The sequence below is a fragment of the Spermophilus citellus genome (assembly GCF_964194105.1).
Source record: "Spermophilus citellus genome assembly, chromosome: 18".
Taxonomy (NCBI): Eukaryota; Metazoa; Chordata; class Mammalia; order Rodentia; family Sciuridae; genus Spermophilus; species Spermophilus citellus.
Genome location: NC_138200.1, coordinates 5,660,954 through 5,680,073, shown reverse-complemented (window position 1 = coordinate 5,680,073; position 19,120 = coordinate 5,660,954). Strand labels below are relative to the sequence as shown.

Below are 19,120 nucleotides of genomic sequence, written 5' to 3'. Positions count from 1 at the left end.
GTGGGAGTCTTTATCCTCACTTTACAGAGAAGGAAACTATGGCTCAGAGAGGACAAGGGAACTGCAGGAGGTTTCACAGCCAGAAAAGGAAGTTGGACTTGGGCCCAGAATGGTCAGAAGGCTCATTCCTGCTACCCCATACTGGGCTTAGTGCCTCAGTTCAGCTCCCAGTCCTCCCAGACCTGGCATAATCTTTGCCATGCTGATAGTAATCATGGCAATAATACATGTTGAGCATTTTCTGTGTGTCAGGTGTGGTTCTAGAAGTGTTACATAAGTTACCTTTTTAAAACCCCTGAGGTAGGCTTTGTAGCTTAAGGATGGTGCAAATTTGACCCTCCTGCCACTAAGAGTGAGGTCTATGTTCCTTCCCCTTGGGTCTCAGCAGGCTCTGTCATTGCTAGATCAGAGGATTTGGAGAGTCTGGTGTGGTGGCCCACACCTGTAATCCCAGTGATTCAGGAGCCTGAGGCAAGAGGATTTTAGGTTCAAGGCCAGCTTTGGCAACTTAGTGAAACTGTCTCAAAAAATAAAAAGGGCTGGGGATGTAGTTCAATGGTGGAGCCCCTGGGTTTAATACCCAGTACCAAGGGAAAAGAAAGTGAACTGGGGCCATTTCCTGCTTCTAGAGGCTGGCTAGCTCCACTTCCTGTTCCACAGAATACTCCCTCTTGGAACCCAGCAGCCATGCTATAAGGCCTCTCAAGCAGCCCCAAGAAGAGGGGTCAGGGCCCCTGGTCACAGCCTTGGCTGAGGCCCCCAGGCAGCAGTCAGCTTGGGTCAGGAGTCCCAGCCAGCCTGCTGGCCCTGGAGTGAGACATCTTGGAATGATGCTCTGGCCCTGTTCACACCACCCTGGCTGATGCTACATGGAGACAAGAGCTGCTGAGCCTGACTGAGTTTCAGATCTGTTTCAGATCTGTAAGCAAGATGATCCATCTGTTGTCTTAAGCCACCAAGTGTTGGGGTGGTTTGCTATGTGGCAAAAAAAAAAAAAAAAAAAAAGACAAGATATTATTAATTCCATCCAATAAAAGAAGAAAGCCAGGCCCAGGGAGTGGTGCCTGCCTCAGGTCCTCCTGGAGCCAGACCCTGGTCAGAGCCGGAGTTTGAACCCTGGTCTCAGGATCCAGAACCCAAGTCCTCCATTGCTGTTACCTTGCATTTTGGCCTGCCAGACAAGGAAAGTGAGGCTCAGACAGGAAGCAACTCACCCAACGCTTCTCAGCAGGTAAAGGTGAGAGGGAGGATTTGAAAGCAATAAATCCAACTGTAGGCCCTGGGCTCTTCGTCTCACTGACCAGAACCAGAGCCTCCAACCTCAATCCTTCTTGTGTCCCAAGTCTCAACAGGGATCTGGTGCCAGGAGGCCCAGCAAACACGCTGAGCTCAGAGTCCTTCTCACTGACCTCACTGATAGTCCTTCGACACTCAGCGTGAATGAGGCTCCCTGGGGCGCTTCTCTGACCCCACAGGCCAGGCCAAGTGCCCCAGCTAGGTTCCAAGCCCTGTGTGTCTCCACACCTAGCACCCATCACCCTGTATCACAGCTGCCTTTGTCAGCGTCTGTCCCCTTCAGTACAGAGGCATCTCAAGGGCAGGACTATGTGTTACTCAACTGGCTTCCAGAATCGCTCTTCACAGGGCCAGGGACACAGGAGATTTAAGTAAATATTTGTTGAATGAATCAAAGAGCAGACCTCCAGAGAATGAGGTAACAGAGACAGGCATTAAGAGGGTCATAGTTTTATTGCTGAGTTTCAGGGAGGGATCAAATCCGCCCCACCTCCCTCAGCTTGGCCACCAAGTCCTCGGTGGTCTCCACCTTGACACCGGCGGTACGCTGAGGTGGGTCCTCCACGCTGACCACAGAGATCTTGGAAGTCAGGTCCACGCCCAAGTCCCCAGCCTTGATCACTTCGATCTTCTTCTTCTTGGCTTTCTGCACATGGGGAGTTTCAGCTCAGGGGCTGCCGCAGCCGCTGCCCAACCTCCCACGGCCTCCTCCGCAGGGCGGCCACATCTGCAGAGCCATTCCTATTGGCTGAACCTCTGCCCTTCCTGCTGGCCGGCACACATACCCTCTCCTGGGCTACACCTGGGTGACAGTTCCTGGGAGCCACCCTGGGGAGCCCCCCTGGGGAGCCCTGCACCAGTGCAAGGCACCCACAGACCCATCCTTTTGGCAATAATGGTTCAATCCTTTGGGCTGGGATGACCCACAGAACCCTTCCTGTTGGCTGGGATGATGCCTGAATGTTGTCTGGTGGCTGAGATGACACAGGGAACTCGTCCTGGAGATGATTAGTGAATTCTTCCTGTTGAAGAGCCCTTCCTTGGTAGCCAAGATGGCCTATGCGATAACTTCCTGATGGCAAGGATTACCGAGGGAACCTTCCCTAATGAACCAAGATGACTGCATGGATCCTCTTTGCTTGGCCAAGATTGCCCAGTGAACATTTTCCACTGGCTGGAATGACAAGGAGGACCTTTTCTGTTGCCCACTGAATCTTTCTATTGGGGAGAATTAGCCAGAACAGCCCAGTAGTCACCTCATCACTAGCAGAGATGACCAGCAAACCCACTATTTGCCACGATGACCAGGTGATCCCTTCCTCTGGGTGGGATATCCCTGGGGCCCTTCCCTCCTCAATCCATCCATGACAGAGGCACTGGGCCTGCAGTGTGCTGGCCCATTCCTATGCCCTCAGTGACCCGCGAGTTGAGTGCTCACCATGATGTTGGGCAACGTGGCGTAGCGGGGCTCGTTGAGCCTTAGGTCAGCAGTCACCACAGCTGGCAGCTTCAGGCGTAGGGTCTCCAGGCCCCCGTCAATCTCCCTCTCCACTTTCAACTTGTCCCCCTCCAGCGTCACTTGGGAGGCAAATGTGCCCTGGGGAGGGAGAGTGTGGACAGTAGGCAAGGTTAGTCCAAGCCGGGTAGAGAGCGGTCCTCAGCAGGGTACGTCATGCCATGCTGAGCAGAGTCAGGGAAGAGGGTGGCAAAAGACGGAGTCCTACACAGCACAACTGGCGAGTGAGCCACAGAAAGGGACCTCAAAAGTCCAGGAGGGGTCCCACTTCCCCGGCCCTGCTGGATAAGTGTCCCCACAGTAATGACAGTGAGCGTGTGCGAGTGCTGGGCCCTGCTCCAGAAGTTCACGTGTATTAAACCATCGCGTCTCAGAGAGTCCAGGAGGCACATGCCACAGCTCAACAACAGGCTCCCGTCACCCACAGAGTAACTCCTGAAGCTGGCAACCAGCTCCCCAGGGGCTCTGTGAGGTTTCTCCATCGGCCCAAAGCAGAACAAGGTGAGCTCACCTTGGTCTTTAAACGGCCCTCTGGGACCCCATCCTCTGGCTGAGGCCGCTTGGGCCTGAATCCACGTCTCCTCCCCTGCTGGCCGACGCCCCACACGCCTCTGCTTAGCTGACCTGCTCCCTCCTTTCACTCGTTCACTGGATTCATCTTTCAAGTGACAGTTTGGGCGTCACAGAAGCAGCCTCACCCAGTGCCCCTGTGAGCCAGGCTCTGGGGACACACCGTGAACACGACCAATCGCCCCAGCCTTGGGGGACATGTACGGCAGTGGGGAGGATGGCCAGCACCAGGGAGGAAGGCGACTTCAGGGGCTGCTCACGTGGGGATAAGTGCTTCGGAGAAAATTAAACAGGAGAATGGTCAAGAACTGTGCTGTTCCCTCTGGTCACTGCTGGCCACCAGGGGCTACTGAATCTAAGAAATGCAGCTGGTGCAGCTGACAAATGGAACTTCAGATTTTAATTAATTAATTAAAATTTAAAAACAGATATTTGATACATTATCATGAGTGTGGAGATGTGTGCATCCTTGTGTCAAAACCTGTCCACTGCACGCTTTAGATGTGTGCAGGTCACTGTGGGCAAAGCTGTAAAAGCCCTAAGCCTCACAGTTACTGGGAAATTTCAGTCTGTTGGCACCACGTGGGCACGTGAACTACTTTAGAAGTCCAAATTAAGTATTTCTGATGAAATTCAACATCTGGACCGAAATGTGGTGCAAATATAAGATACATCCTGCATTTTGAAGACTTGGTACAGAAAAGAATAAAAAATGTAAAATATCTCAGTATTCTCATATTGGTTACATGCTGAAATGACAGCATTTTACATATGATGGGATTACATTAAACATTAGAAAAAGTAACGTGTCTGTTTCTTTTCTTTTGATACTGGAGATTGAACCAGAGGTGGTTTACCTCTGAGCCACATCCCACATCCTCAGTCCTTTTCATTTTTTATTTTGAGACAGGGTCTTGCTCAGTTGCCTGGGCTGGACGGGAACTTGCGTCCTCCTGCCTCAGCTCCTGAGCTGTGGGGCTCTGGCCACGCACCACTGTGCCTGGCTTGTGGCTTCTTTTTACATTTTCAATGTGGCTGTGGGAGATTTAGAATTACTTGGCGTAATTCTAAATTTACTTGCACTGCCATAGATGGGGACCAGAGAGGCAGGGCTGAGGGCACCTGAGGATTTCATGCAGGGTGGACAAGCAGAGATCCAGAGGCAGGGAGGGAGGAAGCCATGCAGCCATCTGAGCAGACAGGGTCCCAGGAGGAGGGAAGGGCGAGGGAAACGCCCCGAGGCAGGCTAAGCTCGGGGATGAGGCTTTCAGCTGTACTCCCCAACCCAGCCCCACCTGCGGCCAGTCCAGAAGTCCAGCTGTCATCTGCCCTGTCTGGTTACAGTCATCATCGATGGCCTAGTGGGGGGAGAGAGAAGGCTATGATCAGTGGAGCTCCTCATGTCCATTCAGGCCTCTGCTAGAACAGGGGTCAGCAAACGTTTTCTATATTTCTAAACATTTTAGGCTCTGCGAGTCTTCCAGTCTCTAAAACAGCCTCTCAGCTCTGCCCTTGCACTGCACAAGGAGTGACAGGTAACATATAAATGACGTGTGCGGTGTTCTAACAAAACCATATTCACAAAATAAATAGGTTATGTCGTGGGCCATAGTGTGCTTATTCCTGCTCTAGCACAGTCCCCTCACATGGGCGCAGAGTAAACAGTCGCTTGTCCAGGAACACGGGCGTGCCCCAGCACTCCCAGAGCGAAATCTTTGCCCTCTGTACAAATACTCGCAGAAGCCTCTGTGAGCCAGGCCCTGAGCCAGCCACCATGGGAAGTTGGATGAACAAGATCTGGGCCAATGAGAACCATCTATCCCCAGACCCCTGTGACTGGTTCAGGCACGGGCTTGTGACTCAAAGTGGGCAGTGGCCAGCCCAGGGAGCTCTGTGGAGCACTTGGGAAAGAGGCTCTCTGCCTTCTGCTGGGTCACTTAGTCAGTGGGATGTGAGCTGGAGATGCAGATGAGCAGAGGCAGAGGAGCAGGGCCGGGTGCTAACACATAACCCCGGATCAGGCTGCACCACATGAGTTACACGAGCTAAGGAACTGGCTATCTGGCTAAGGCCAGTATGAGCTGTGATTTGGCTGCCCAGATTGAAAGCACCCTGACCAGTTCATCTGGCATCTCCCCAGCGGGAGGCCCCAGCCCCAGGAACTGAGTCAGAGCCACAGGAAATGCACAGGCTTCAACACAGCAGGTTGCTAACAGGTGCCAGGGAGCAGATGTGGGACCTGGGCAGAGCCACACAGGCCTGTTTCCTGGCCTTTTTTCGGGTGGCCTCTGCCCCAGCCCACTCATTTGCTCTTGGGCCCCTCTCTTTGGGGTCAGCTGTCTGTTCTCTACTGATTTCTGCAGGGCTGGGAGGATCCAGGGACTGTCTGCATCTGCCTGGCTCCGCTTCTTCCCTGGAACCCCACCCCTCTGAGCTTCCTGTGCCCTGTCACCTTCGCTCCTGCTTCACCTCAGCCTCTGACCTTCCTTCTCAGCAGCCATGCCTCATTCCCTCTCCCCTCACTCCCCACAGCCTGTCATCCACCTCTGCTCCTCCCCTGGGTAAGGCCACCAGGTTGGTCTCCAAGGGGATGAACGAGGATGATACCCCAAGGAAGGCAGTGTCCCTGGGGCCCTGAGGGAACACCTGCCTCAGATGAGTGCCAGGCCTCCAGTGTCCCCTCCAACCGCAGCCCATCCTCTGGTCTTTCTGCACTGAGCTGGTCCCACTCCCTCCTGCTCACAGGCCCCTGTGGCTCCCCAGTGCCTACTAAAGGCCCAAGTCTCTGTTTCAAGCCCACACCTGTCTCCTGAGACTGCCTCCTTGTGTCCCCCAGATGTCCCTGGCTGTCACACTCCCTGAGTAGTGGTCACAGGATCTTCCAGGGTTCCTCACCTGTGTTACCAGGCCAGACCAGGGGCTGTCCCTCCCTCACTCCCTGGGGCCTTGGCCCCACCTCCCCCTTGACCTCCTTCTAACTCCTGCACCAAATCCTCAGTGTCTGGAGTTTCAGCCTCCTCACTTCAGAGGGCTCCAAGGGATCTTTATGACACCCAGAGTGACCTGCCCTCCCCTGCTCAACCTCTGTCAGGGAGATGGCCAAGGCCAAGCTGCTCAACCTGGAATGTCTGAACTCCCGGACCACCAGCAGTGTCACCTTACACCCCCACCTGAGTGGATCAGGTGGAGTGGGAGGAGCTGGAGACCTACCTGCTTGCCCAGCAGCACCAGGTTCACCTTCTCCTTCTCGGCCAGCTTGGCCAGGACCCGAGCCACCTGCAGGGGACCCAGGCGCTCCGCCTCCGCAGCTGGCACCTCCACGTGGATGCCTCGGTCTGCTCCCATGGCCAGGGCAGTACGGATGGTCTCCTGCCAGGGAAGGAGGGGCTCGTGTGGTTTCTGTCAGGAGATGGACCTAGAAACCTGGACCCAAGACCCTCCTCCCTCAGACCCAGGGGTCCAGACCACCCCCAGCGACCTTGCACACCTGGCACTGTGAGGGGCCACAGCTGACAGCAATGACCTCCTTCACCAGCTTCTTCTCCTTGAGCCTTACGGCCTCTTCCACAGCAATCTCACAGAAGGGGTTCATGGAGTGCTTCACACCATCAGTGACCACGCCCGACTTGTCCGGCTTCACCCGAATCTGCCCAGCAGGAGGGGAAGGGCAAGATCAGGGGGTGTCAGGTAGGACCTTGGGACCAACCCTTTCATGGGTAGATGGGGACAACAGTGGCCCACACAGCTCCAGGGCCAGGGCAGGGTTAGAATTTCAGGTGGGATCTGGGCACAGTGGCACACACCTATAATCCCTGCCGCTTGGGAGGCTGAAGTAGGAGGATCCAGTTCAAAGCCAGCCTCAGCAAAAGCAAGGTGCTAAGCAACTCAGTGAGACCCTGTCTCTAAATAAAATACAAAATAGGGCTGGGATGTGGCTCAGTGGTTGAGTGCCTGAGTTCAATTCTCAATACCCATCCCCCACACACACACACAAAAGAATTTACAGGGAGGACACTGCCTCTCATTCAGACCTTCCTGAGCACCAGGGACATGCAACGTGATTATCACCATTGGATCTCTGGTCCTCAGGTCTGGCAGAGTGTTTCTCAAGCTTTGTTTGCTTTTGCCCACAGGGAAAGATGAATCTGCAACACCCTCAAGTGTATCAGAAGGCCCACCTGCACACGAGCACCTGAGTGTCATGTCCTGTGGCATTACCCACCTTGCTATGCACCCCACCCATGAAACACCCTATTCTCACTAAATACCAGCCCTCTTCGTTTTATCCTCACGCGTCGTCTTCACCCAATCTAGAAAACCCCAGCGTGGAAGGCCTCTCTGCCTGACCCGTGAGGCGGGTGGGCCTCCAAGGCCCTCTCACCCCTCTCTCCACGTGGCCTGTCTGCACTGAATGGTGCCATGTGCTGGCCCGCACGGCGCTTTGGGTCACTGCTGTGCCCAGGGCTGCAGTGTGAACTGGGGCTCCTGGTTCTGGAGGCCAGAAGTCCAAGACCAGTTCATCAGCCTGAGACCAAGGCGGAGGCAGGGAGGGCAGGGCGCTCTCTCTGGAGGCCCCAGGGGAGGATCTGCTCCCTGCTCTTCCAGGTCCCCACAGCTGCCTCACTTCATCTTTAAGGCCAGCACCTTCACCTGTCTGCAAGTGGCCTCTCCTCTGTGTGTCAAATATCCCTGGGGCCGCTCTAGCACAAAAACCCCTGAGATGGTATTTAGGGCCCACCGGGCACTCCAGGAAATCAAGTTGTGTGATGCATAGCATCTGGACGGGCCCTCCTCAGTCCAGGGCTAGGGATGGACTCCTCAGGGCCATTTCCTAGCCATCCAGTCCTCTGGAGAGCAGTCAGAGACATTATTGGCCACCACAGTGCAGGAGCACTGTGCCCAAACCCTGCTCTCAGCGACTGCACATGTCCTGATGTGTTCATCCTGGCCACAGAGGGAGATGTCATCGTCCCATTGTGCAGACAAGGAAACTGAGGCTCCAAGTTGAAGCATCTGGCTGAGGTCAGCACTGGGTCTGTCGTGTGTACTGGACCCCTGTTGTATCTCCTGACGTTGCCACGTCCAGGGAGGCGAGGGAGGGTGATGGGACCAACTAGGGAAGGCCTCATTGGAGTAGAGGTACTCGGGCTGTGATCTGAAAGATGAACTGACCAGGTGGACTGCAAGGGACAAGGGTTCCAGGAGTGGCAGGAGCAGGTGCCAAGGCCCTGAGGTAAGATGGTGCGGGAAGGGTTTGTGGAGTCAAAGGAGACTTAGTGTGGCCAGTGGGGAGCAGGATGCCATCAGGCTGGAGAGGACAGCAGGGGCTAGACCACTGTAACAGGCATAGAGATGGCCTTCCAAAGTTGTCCATGTCCTGGAACCTGAGAATAAGACCTTATGTGCAAGAGGCCCTTTATGGGTGTGACCAAATTCAGAGTTTTGAGATGGGATATTGGCCTGGGTTACCTGGGTGGGCCCGGATGTAATCATAGGGGTCCTTATAAGTGGAAGAGGGCGCTGAGAGAGTGAGTGTCCAAGTCATAGAGAGGCCAGAAGATGCCCCGCTGCTGGTTCTGCAGGAGGAGGGGAGAGGCCTCCCATAGGGATGAGGCGGTCTCCAGAAGCTGGGCAGGCGGAGACCCGGGCTGTGCTGGAGCCTCGAGAAGGAACGCAGCCCTGCGGACACCTTGATTTCAACCTGGGGCCTCCAGAACTGTAAGGGGATGGCTTTGTGGCACCTATCTCGCCACCGCAGCCACAGGAGACAACTGCGCAGGCCCAGGAGGAAGCAAGGCGCTGGGCCTTGGCCTAAGGACCTCAGGGCAGGGCAAAGAAGTGGCCAACTGGAGTCAACTGGAGATTTCACAGGTCATTCTGGATTCTTGGTGGGGGAAGTTGGAAGTGACAAGAGAAAGTGGGAGACAGGCAGCTGTTAGTCACTGACTTTAGAGAAGACAGTGGCTCAGACCACAGTGAAGTAGAGACGAAGAGGTAGATGGACTCGAGGATTTGAAAGGGAACTGAAAGGCCCTGGGGCTGTATGGAGAGATGGGAGAGTCGAGGCCTTGTGTTGCTTTAAGTAATGGTGTTTTAGAACCAGAGGCAAAAGATTTAGCGATACATTTCTAGGTTTGCTCTTAAGGGGGCAACAGACTGAACTTCTACAAAGACAGCCATGATCCTTGATCCTTGCAGGCAACACCCTCAGGGTTCATATGCATTAACTCTCATCCCTGTCCTGCCATCCTGAGAGGTTGGTCACTGCCATTACCAGACTCATTTTACAGTGGGGACAACTGAGGCAAAGAGGCAAAGTGTCTTGCCCAAGGTCATGCAGCAAGAAAGTGGCAGGATCAGGGATCTGACCCAAGACTATCTTGGCATGGGGTGGCTCTGGAAGAGGCTGAGTTGGCCTTAGACAGCCAGCCTTCGGGTTCGTGCCACTACATCTGACAGGGTTTAGACGGTGTGATTTCAACAGCCCCTCCTGGACACAGGGCAAGGACTCATTTGCTTCTGTCCTCTAGCCTTCTCTGTCTAGCATGGTAGGAAAGGGTACAACCTGGGACCCAGAGCAAGCAGCACAGCAAGGCCAGCTGTAGGGACTGTGGCCAGTGAGCAAGGCCAGCCACAGACTGCTGCTCTAGGACTGGGGCTCTGAACCCTTCAGTAAGGGAGCTCCTGGGCCGATGGAGAAGAGTCCTGAGGAGGGGATATGTGCGCCCCGGCAGAGGAGGAGGCAGGGGGCATAAGTATGGGGAGTGGAGGAAAGTGGGGAGCCAAGGTGCCTTCTCACCCAGAACTGGGAGAGGGTGGGGCTGGTGGGCCCAAGGTGGAAACAGCCTTCCTGGGCTTCAAGTTCCTGTCCTGAATCCCAGCTGGGAATGTAGCTCAGGGGTAGTGCACCTGCCTAGCATTGTTCAAGGTCTTGGAGCAACTCAGGAGGCTGAGGCAGGAGGATGGCAAGTTCAAGGCCAGCCTAAGCAGCTTAGCAAGACTCTGTCTCAAAACAGAGAAAGGGCTGTAGATGTAGCTCAGTAGTAGAGCACCCCTGGATTCAATCCCCAGTACAACAATCAGTCGATAAATAGAAAATGAAGGCCAAATTATGAATACAAAATTGCCCCAGCCTTGCCTCTCCTGGGCCCCTAAGAGGCCTCCATGGCTTCATGGAAAATGTATCCCTGGCCAAGGCTGGGCGTCAATGGTTGCCAACTGCCTCTTAAGAGCCCCCCCCCACCACCACACACACACACACACATACACACAATAGTGACAGCACCTACTCCATGCCAGTCAACACAAACTTTGTGTCAGGTGCTGTCCTCAGAGCTTACTCCATCTTCACTACCACCAAACAAACAGGTACTACCATCATCCCCATTGTACAGAGGGGGACACGAGGTTCAGAGTGGCTAAGTAACTTCCTCAAGGTCATGCAGCAGGAAGTGGACCCAAGCAGCTGGTCTGGGAGTCAGGCTCTGAAGCATTCAAGTAGCGTAGCTGCAAAGACAGACACACCAGACAGACTCCAACTTCCAGGAGGAGTGGACAAAATGCTGATGTAATAAATATAATGTGATAAGAGTATGGCAGCGGGTACAGCAAAGAGGAGGACAGAGACTCTGGGGCTGTAATCTTGAGGGGACCAGGGAGGGCCACAGAGAAAGTGATCTTTGAGCAAAGACTTGAAGGAGATGAGGCAACTGAGGGATGCGGGAAACAGATGGGTCAGACCTGGTCCTCCCCGTGGGGAGCTGCCAGTCTGGGGATGATGGCAAACAGAGGATCACAGTCCAGTGTGAGAAAGGCCAGTGACCACGCCCAGGGGCTTCAGGAGTGTCCAAAGACACACCAAGGTAGCCTGGGGTAGGGTGGGAGGCTTCCTGGAGGTTGACAAACTTCTGATATAATCAATGGATCAGAATGAAGCAGGACAGGTAGGGCATGGTGGCACATGCCTACAATTCCAGCGACTTGAAAGGCTAAAGCAGCAGGATTGCAAGTTTGAAATCAGCCTCAGCAACTCAGGGAGGCCCTAAGCAACTTAGCATCACATTGTAGCAAAATAAAAATTAAAAAGGGATGGGGATGTGGCTCAGTGGTTAAATGCCCTTGGGTTCAATCCCCAGTACAGGAAGGAAGGAAGGAAGGAAGGAAGGAAAAAAGCAGGCGAGCAAGACAGGAGAGGGACATAAGGCCAGGGTGGAAGGTGGTGGAGGAGCAAGAAGGGCACCCAGGGAGAAGGCAGACCACTGGCAAAGGCCCCAGCAAGAAGCAGCCTGGTGCATCAGGAGAGGAGGCACAGGCTGGAGTTGTGGAAGCAGCTGTGGTGACAGAGAGTCCCACAAGGGATAGAGATGGCTGAACCTGACCATGAGGGTCTCTAATGCCAGGCTGAACAGCCAAGATTTCATACTGAGGGTGCTGGGGAGCCACAGGAGGGCCATGAGCAGGGTCAGCTCTGGATGTAGGAAGTCCCCTAAGGCTAGAAGATGGGCTGGAGGGAAAGGCTGAGTTGGGGGAAAAGGGGAGACTGGTACTGCAGCCAGATGATAAGAGGAGGCCTGCACAGCAGGAGCCGAGGGGATGGAGAGGAGACAGTGGGGCAGGGAGAGAAGGCTGAAGATGGGCTGCAGTAGGTGAGGGTTAGGAACAGGCTTGGGGCCTGGTCTGGCCCCGTGATGAGATGGCTAGTAGTGTCTGAATCATTTATTTGTTTCCAAAAGGGCCATAATCAGACCCATCCAGACAGGAAGTAAGAGAGAGCCCTGGGCCAGTGTGGGAGGGGAAGTGGCACTGACCCTTGGGAAACCGATACAATTCTGCATTCACACTTTGCTCTCTGTTCTCTTACCGAACACACCACGGGTACCCATGTGCCAGGCTCTGTGCTGGGTGCCACTGCGACCACAGCTGTGTCAAGCATGGTGAGGGAGACACAGCTGACCTAGATAGCCCAGGCCAGGGAGACCAGTGCTGGGGCGGGGGATGAGTCCATAGGAGTCCAAATGGGGGCCACTGAGGAACAGGCAGAGGTAGGAAGAAATCAGGAGTCAGGTTCCAGGACCTCAAAACAGCATGTCTCAAAACAGGATGGAAGTGACACCCCTGTCCTATGCTGCCTGAGGCATCATCAGGCCAAGTGGCTGTTGAGTGGAGTCAGGCACAACAGAGTCTGGAGCAGGACCTGCCTGGATTTCCTAAGTCTGCTACTTACTAGCTGGATTATCTGGCAAGTAAGAGAACTTCACAGGCCTCGGTTTCCTTGTCTGTCCCATGGGATTAATAACAGTGGATATAGAAAAGGTTAGGACTGAATGGGTTCATCTCTGTAAAGGACTCAGAATGCCTCCTGGCACAGGGTAAGTACCCACTTAATGCCAGCTGTTGTGATACGTACCCTCCTCCCCAAATGCCCCAAGCAGGCAGGGGTACTATCAATGGTCCAGCTGCACCCACCCTAAGACCCTGTGTCAGGCAATGCTTGGGGACACAGGTGAGCTCCCAGTCTGATGGGGGGGGGGGGTTCAGACATGACAGCATTTTAGGCCAAGCATTAAGAGAAACTGGCCTGAGGGTCCATGTCTGATTCATCTCTGCCCATACCAGTTTCCCTCTGGGGACAAGCCAGATCCTTAGGGATGCTGCCTACCCCAACCCCTTAAGTGAGTCAGTCCCCCAGCTCAGTCAGGTTGGCCCTTTGAACTTTCCTCTCTGACAAACACGTCTCCCTCCTTTCCTAGCTAGAGCTCCCTCTCCCACCGGGGGCTATGAGGGTGAAAGACAGTTGGGGTGTCCAATCGTGCCCTGTCTGACGGGGTCTTAGGACATTTGGAGTACTGTAATCGAGCAGGCAATGGGACCTAGAGGGTGAAAGCTTGGCTCGTGTGCAAAACCCGAGTCTGAGTGTGGACTCAGAGGACCTGGGCAGGACCTCCTTGTGGCTCAGCTTCCCCGTGTGGTCAAACAGCGACTGTGAGAAATACAGAAAGCAACTCGTTTTGCACGGTTATTAGGAAACTGAGTCCAGAGCGAGGAAAAGGAAATGGTCCGTGCCTTGAAAGGGGTGGATATCAGAACCTAACAGCCCTTGATCTTTGCCCCCAGGTGTGACTTTGACGTTGGGGGGACCGCGACAGAGATCAGAGGCTACGAGAAGATCCCCGTACAGTGCGTTCGTGATCCCGGCAGCTCAAGGCCTCGGGGCTCAGGGAGTGGGAGAAGGGGGCCCGGTCACCTTCACGGCGAAGTCGATGACCCTCTTGACAGCCACAAGCGCGCGCAGCTCCGCCATCTTCCCGCCGCAGCCGCTCGCTGGGTCAGCCAGCACTCGGCCCCTCCGCCCGCCCCGTCTCTGCGCCTGCGCACCTCGCGGCCAGCCAGTCAACCACCACGGCCCCGTTACCCCGCCCCGATAGGGAACCAATCAGAAGGCCGGAGGGAGGGAGCCAATGGGAGGCGGATCCCCAGGAGAGAGGCGGGACCCGGGGCGTGGCGGGAAAGTAGGGGAAAGGTAGCGCTGCCGGGGGCGGCTCTGCCGGGAGGGACGGACTCCCGGCTTCTCTAAGCTCCTCCCGGTGTCCCTCCAGATCCTCCTTCTTCCTCCTCTCTAAATCTCCGTGCCCAGGTCCCCACCCCGTGCCCTTGTTCTACGCCTCTGAGTCCTCCGGTTCTCTCCCTGCCGGCGTTTCCCATCGCCTCCGTATATCCGCGTCCACCCCAGTCTCCACTTCCCCTCTGCGTTGTCGCCATACCCTCTCCATGCGCCCACGTCCCCTCGTGGCTCCACTCCCCTGTGCCCACTCCAGCTTCGTGTTTCCCTATTCGCGTCCCCTCCTCCGCTTCCGCATTCCCTCTAGGCGGTGCCCTTCTGTCCCCCCTGAGCCTCTATGTACCCCCACGTCAGCGACCCCGTGGCCCTGTGTCCCCCAGACATGCACTTGGAGCCATGGCGATAAAAGCCGTTCCTTTATTCTGTCCCAGGCAGACGCGGTTACAGGCACACCGGGAATCCACTGATGGCATCGGTGCTTTGCAGGATCATGTCCGCCAGGAGAAAGCAGAAGCCTGGCGGGAGGGAGGGGAGCGGAGGGCGGGTGGAGGAAAGTGGGTCCTGGGGCAGATGACCAGAAGGGCCCGGGGGACTGGGATTTGGGGTGCCAAGGGCGTCTCTGCTGGGTCCGCGGGAGTATGGAGTGGAGTGCGTTTGGAAGTCACTGTGGGGTGTCCCGGGGGAGTGGCTGGGGAGTCTGGGGGGAGGGGGGTCCTCTGGACAGTCTCTTCAACCCTCTTCCCGACTGTCCAAATTACCCGCGAGAATATAGAAGGGTAAAGCCAGCCATCCCAAAAAATAGGACCAGGAGAAGAAGACGTCGTCCTTCCAGGCATTCTTCACCGTGTAGCCTATCAGGGCGGTCAGCAGCAGCAGCCCTGGACCACGCCCGCCCGCCAGGTGAGCATGGCCAGGTGGGTCTACACCTTGGCACCACCCAGGCCACACCCCTAAGAACCGCCCTGTTGTGACCACGCCCATCCCCCCCTGGAAGCCCCGCGTCGAGTCCTGCCCCTCAGTTCCTCCTGCTCCAAATACTACCCTACACCTTCTACTCATTTCCGCCCAGCTCAAGCCCCTTGGTCACTCCCAGGCCCACCCTCTGCTGGTGGCTGCTGCCTCTCACCGCTAAGGAAGAGCAAGGAGACTGTAGTCCGGGCCCGCAGCGGCTCGCCCTTGTGGCACGTAATCCGCATCCCCATCACCATGGCCACGATGCCAAAGCCAGCCGTCAGCACCATGCACGCCGCGGTAACGGCCAGCGTGGCTGGGGAGAGTGGGCCGCCCTGAGCGGGAGCTGCTCCTCCTGCGACAGCTTCGGTCGCAAGATGGAGCTGTCCTGGCCAACAAGTCCACCCGCCAAGAGCCCAGCTTTTCCGACCCAGAGTCAGGTGTTTGGTTGGGGACCTAGAGGTCACATCGGGATGGGCGGTTAATGTCGTGGCCGGGAATCTGGTCCACAAGTGGGAGTCGGCAGTGGCCCCGAGCCATGGAAGGCAGCTGGATCTGGGCCTGGAGTGAAAGGGGCGGGACGGGCGCCTGCTCTTGGGCCCAGCTTTTGTGTCTGGGGCGGTCTGGGGGGCTCACAAGTGTGGTCTGACATCTGGGAGGGCGGGCCTCACTCTGGCAGGGGATGTTGGAGCAGGTGTTTTGGGTACATTCCTGCCACAGGCCACTGTGGCCCTGGTGGTGGCGGGTCCAGTAGTTGGTGGCAGTGGACAGCACCGTGAGGACGTTGGCCAAGATGGTGAGCAAAGTGCCCCCGCTCTGAAGGCTCCGCTTCACCCCCATACCAAGGAGGCTGCTGCCAAGGACCACACAGGCAGGATTGGCCACACCCCAGAGGCCCCGCTTCAGGATGTCTCTCTTGCCCCCAGTACCCCTCTCTGGGGCTGATACTCCTGGGAACCTGAAGACCCCCTTCCTTTAGACCCCCACGCCCAGGTCCCTCCCTTAGTAACTCTGCCTGGGGACCCACTGCCCCTCCCCCCAGACCCTCAGTCCTCTTGCCCCAGCCTTCCTACTAGGGACTTTGAGGCCCCCCCACGGAGGCCCCTGAGACCTTCACCCCAGGCCTCAGCTCTGCTCCAGAACCTCTTCCCAGGGGCCTCCCTCCACAGGTGGAATGTCCTTTCAACCCGCCCAGTGTCCTTCCCACCCAAGTGACTCACACTCGGCTCCCTGGGGCTTCTTAGACTCGGAGCCCAGAGGGGTGGGGGAAGGGAGACTGGGTGTCTGTGAGGCAGCCAAAGTTCCAGAACTCCCTCCCTCAGCAGCCATTTAAAGGAATACCCCCACCCCTTCCCACATTCCACACACTGGCCAGCAGCCCTCTCAACCACAGGCCTAGGAGTAGGGGAGCTTGAGAGCCACCACATGGGAGATCAAGTCCTTCGAGATATTTCTCTTCCCTTGACATTCAAGGCACCCCAGGAGCTTGGGTCTGCAGCAGCTCTCCAACTGTGCCCTCTCAGACCACATGCGGGCTCAGGACGCTGGCATCTCCTCCCCTGCCCTTGTCAGCACTGCTGTCCCCTGAGGCGCCATCCTGTACCTCTTTCCAGGTGGGCCTCCTCACTCCCCCAGCTGGCACCTGATGTTCTGAGAACAACCCCAAATCCATCTCCAACATCTTCTGAGACCCAGACCAGTCCTCACCTGCTCCTGGCTGTCCCCCAGGACCTCACACTCAACCACATCCCAACAGAGCTCAGAGGCTTCCACCAAACTTGGGATGGACCCACCAACCCACCCAGTTCATTAGGCAGAGCCCTGGGCACTGTCCAGGCCCCTGCATCTGTCAGGGTCATTCCCTCTTTTCCATCTTGGGCCCTGATCCAGCTCAGGCCCCATCCCTTCCCCTCTCCTATCGCCTCCCTAACCTCCAGGCCTCACTTCCATGTTCCCAGATGAATCTTTCTGGCACTTAGGGACACTGTCCCTCCCTTGCTCACAAATTTCTCCTAACTCCAGATCACCCTGAGGAGAAAGCCCACTGTGGCATTAGAGGTCCCCAGATCCCATCTGTTTCTCTGTTCTCTCTCCCTCTCTATTCCACATTCTGGCCACAGAACATCATTCTCCATCCCCTGAAAACTTCTGGACTTCCTATTGCCTGCATCTTTGGGTCCCTCTGCCTAGAAATCACCCTGTCTTGGCCCTCAAGAAGTTCCTAAATGCCTTTTCCCCTCAAGAGTTCATCTCTGCACTTCTACCAGAGGGCTGGTCTTCCTGTCACCTTCCTGCTCCCATGGGTAAATTCAGGGCCTTGCACATGCTAGCAAACACCCCACCACTGAGCTACATTCCCAGATCCTTTTAAAATTTTATTTAAAAATTCCCCGGCACTTCCTCCTGGTCTTGCTAAGTTGCCCAGGCTAGTCTTGAACTGCTTCTCCTCTTCTCACTGAGCCCCTGTTGGGCAGGAACTGGGTCTGACATGTCAGTGACCCTAGCATGGCCCAGCAAAGGAGAGAGAAGAGTAAAAAGCTAGCTAAAGGGGAAAGGACACAGAAGAAATGAGAAAGTGATACGGGGAGAAAGAAGAGCGTTAGAACCAGGTGCAGAGGTGCACAGCTATCATCCTAGCAACTCGGGAGGCTGAGGCAGGAGGATCACAAGCTCCAGACCAGTCTGGGCAGCTTAGTGAGTCCCTATCTCAAAAGAAAAAAGGGATGAGCTCAGTGATACAGTGCCCCTGGGTTCAATCCCCAGTACAAAGAAAGAAAGAAAAGGAAAGCACTAGAGAAAGAAAGCAGGAGACACACTTGGGACATATTGAGCCTGTGCCCACATAGGGCAGAAGCACCCTGCAGGCAGGTCTGGCCAGCTCTCACCTAGACACCCACTGTCACCCACCAAGGAGCCAATGTGTGGCTGGTTTCCATCTTGACTGAGTTAATCTTGAAATATCAGATCTCAGCAAATTTTTATTGAATGAATGAAGACATAATAAATGGAAGGGGAAGGGCTGGGAGAGAGAGATAAAGGCAGAGTCAGGCATTCGTTCCTGCAGCTTCTGATGATGCCTTCAGAGAACAGCGCCCCAGACTCATCCTGGTATTCTCGCCTTCCACTCACAAGCTTTCATAGCCGGGCTGCCGGGCACCACGGTGAGCACCTAGACTCAGGGCACCTGGGGTGGCCAGAGAGAATTAGCACTTCCTCCTGCTTTGCACCCTCACTGTTTCTAGCTGGGCCTCCCCAGCTCCCCAGGGCTGGGTGGTTACCTGCACAAAGCCAGAGGATGGCTGAGACCCAACCCAGGTAGAAGGACCAGGAAAAGAAGGTCTGGATCTGGGGGTGTTGAGGCTGGGCCCACCTCTCTCCTGTGTACACAGCCATGGCCACCACCAAGGAGAGAGCTGGGGGCAAGGAACAGAGAGAGTTGGCTCAGGCCTCTGGAGGAGCTCACAGGCTTCGAAGCCCAAACCCTTCCCAGAGTACCTGCAGCAAAGGCTGTGATGGTTGAGACCAGAGGGCCGCGGCCTGGGGCAGACAAGGAAGGGATACAGGACAGGACCAGGAAGCCCACCGACACCAGGCCCCACACAGCAGCCAGGATGCAGAAGCTCTGGGTCACGTGGATGGAAGCTGGATGCAGATGAGACTTCTGAGTGTCCATTCCCCACCGGCCATCCTCCCACATGAGAGCCCTCTCCCCCTTACCTGCTACTGTCTCCCAGTGTCCCGATGGCCAGAGGCCTGAGTGAGCAGAGGAGGTGGGTCCCATGGCCACGAACCAAAAATCGGTGCTCAGAGCAACCAGGGTGGCTATCAAGCCCAGGGAGCCAGCAAGCAGGGCCAGAGACCGGCAGGGCTCCATGGGGTGAGTGCTGGGTTTCTGGGCTCCAGGCAATGAAAAGGTTTCAGACCCAGGCTGCAGACTTGGAGAGAGGAGGAACCGTGCGCCCAAACTCCTGGGTTCTCTGAGCTCCAGAAGAAGCCAGCAAGCAGCAGGATCTGCTAGGTGCCTTGTGCAACCTCAGAAGAGGCCAGGCTGTTTTCTCGAAGTTCCCATCAGCTGACTCTTCCTGAGTTGCACATACAACCAAGCCCGCCCTCCCCAGCAAGACTGCGTGTGGAGGGCGGGCACTGGGGGTGTCAAAGCATTAGTGGTTTAGCTGGTGGCTTAGAACTTGTGTCTTTGTGGCAGGTTCTATACCTCCCACCCTTGGAAC

General features: G+C 55.9%; 3 protein-coding genes across 4 annotated transcripts; all 3 read right to left on the bottom strand.

Annotated features, from left to right (window-relative positions):
- Positions 1-1,730: 1,730 nt before the first annotated feature.
- ETFB (electron transfer flavoprotein subunit beta) lies at positions 1,731-13,767 on the bottom strand. Of its 2 annotated transcripts, none has more exons than XM_081275834.1 (6): positions 13,626-13,742; positions 6,870-7,028; positions 6,593-6,751; positions 4,678-4,740; positions 2,735-2,893; positions 1,731-1,942 (listed from the first exon to the last, which is right to left on the bottom strand). In XM_081275834.1, the coding sequence occupies exons 1-6, from the start codon at positions 13,680-13,682 to the stop codon at positions 1,772-1,774; spliced, it is 768 nt and encodes a 255-aa protein (XP_081131960.1). In that variant the 5' UTR covers positions 13,683-13,742; the 3' UTR covers positions 1,731-1,771. The 2 variants fall into 2 exon arrangements, with proteins under 2 accessions (XP_081131960.1, XP_081131959.1); XM_081275833.1 differs by lacking the exon at positions 1,731-1,942 and adding an exon at positions 2,293-2,470 and having other exon boundaries at positions 13,626-13,767.
- Positions 13,768-14,343: 576 nt separating this feature from the next.
- CLDND2 (claudin domain containing 2) lies at positions 14,344-15,746 on the bottom strand. The gene is made up of 4 exons (XM_081275848.1): positions 15,563-15,746; positions 15,067-15,207; positions 14,699-14,818; positions 14,344-14,455 (listed from the first exon to the last, which is right to left on the bottom strand). Exons 1-4 carry the CDS (start codon positions 15,729-15,731, stop codon positions 14,382-14,384), a joined length of 504 nt encoding a protein of 167 aa, XP_081131974.1. The 5' UTR covers positions 15,732-15,746; the 3' UTR covers positions 14,344-14,381.
- A 2,139-nt stretch (positions 15,747-17,885) lies between these two features.
- On the bottom strand, positions 17,886-18,995 carry NKG7 (natural killer cell granule protein 7). The gene is made up of 4 exons (XM_081275847.1): positions 18,609-18,995; positions 18,387-18,533; positions 18,170-18,304; positions 17,886-18,075 (listed from the first exon to the last, which is right to left on the bottom strand). Exons 1-4 carry the CDS (start codon positions 18,763-18,765, stop codon positions 18,017-18,019), a joined length of 498 nt encoding a protein of 165 aa, XP_081131973.1. The 5' UTR covers positions 18,766-18,995; the 3' UTR covers positions 17,886-18,016.
- Positions 18,996-19,120: the final 125 nt, after the last annotated feature.

Excerpts from the sequence above, each read along its gene's own strand:
- ETFB (XM_081275834.1), bottom strand. The coding sequence starts at position 13,682 with ATGGCGGAGCTGCGCGCGCTTGTGGCTGTCAAGAGGGTCATCGACTTC. Across the intron at positions 7,029-13,625 it reads TCATCGACTTCGCCGTGAAG|ATTCGGGTGAAGCCGGACAA; the intron begins GTGACCGGGCCC and ends CCTGCTGGGCAG. Across the intron at positions 4,741-6,592 it reads TGGTGCTGCTGGGCAAGCAG|GCCATCGATGATGACTGTAA; the intron begins GTAGGTCTCCAG and ends TCCCCCCACTAG.
- CLDND2 (XM_081275848.1), bottom strand. The coding sequence starts at position 15,731 with ATGGGGGTGAAGCGGAGCCTTCAGAGCGGGGGCACTTTGCTCACCATC. Across the intron at positions 14,819-15,066 it reads CTCCTTGCTCTTCCTTAGCG|GGCTGCTGCTGCTGACCGCC; the intron begins GTGAGAGGCAGC and ends GGCGTGGTCCAG. Across the intron at positions 14,456-14,698 it reads ACCCTTCTATATTCTCGCGG|GCTTCTGCTTTCTCCTGGCG; the intron begins GTAATTTGGACA and ends CCCTCCCGCCAG.
- NKG7 (XM_081275847.1), bottom strand. The coding sequence starts at position 18,765 with ATGGAGCCCTGCCGGTCTCTGGCCCTGCTTGCTGGCTCCCTGGGCTTG. Across the intron at positions 18,305-18,386 it reads CATCACAGCCTTTGCTGCAG|CTCTCTCCTTGGTGGTGGCC; the intron begins GTACTCTGGGAA and ends CCTTGCCCCCAG. Across the intron at positions 18,076-18,169 it reads CATCCTCTGGCTTTGTGCAG|GTGCCCTGAGTCTAGGTGCT; the intron begins GTAACCACCCAG and ends TGGCCACCCCAG.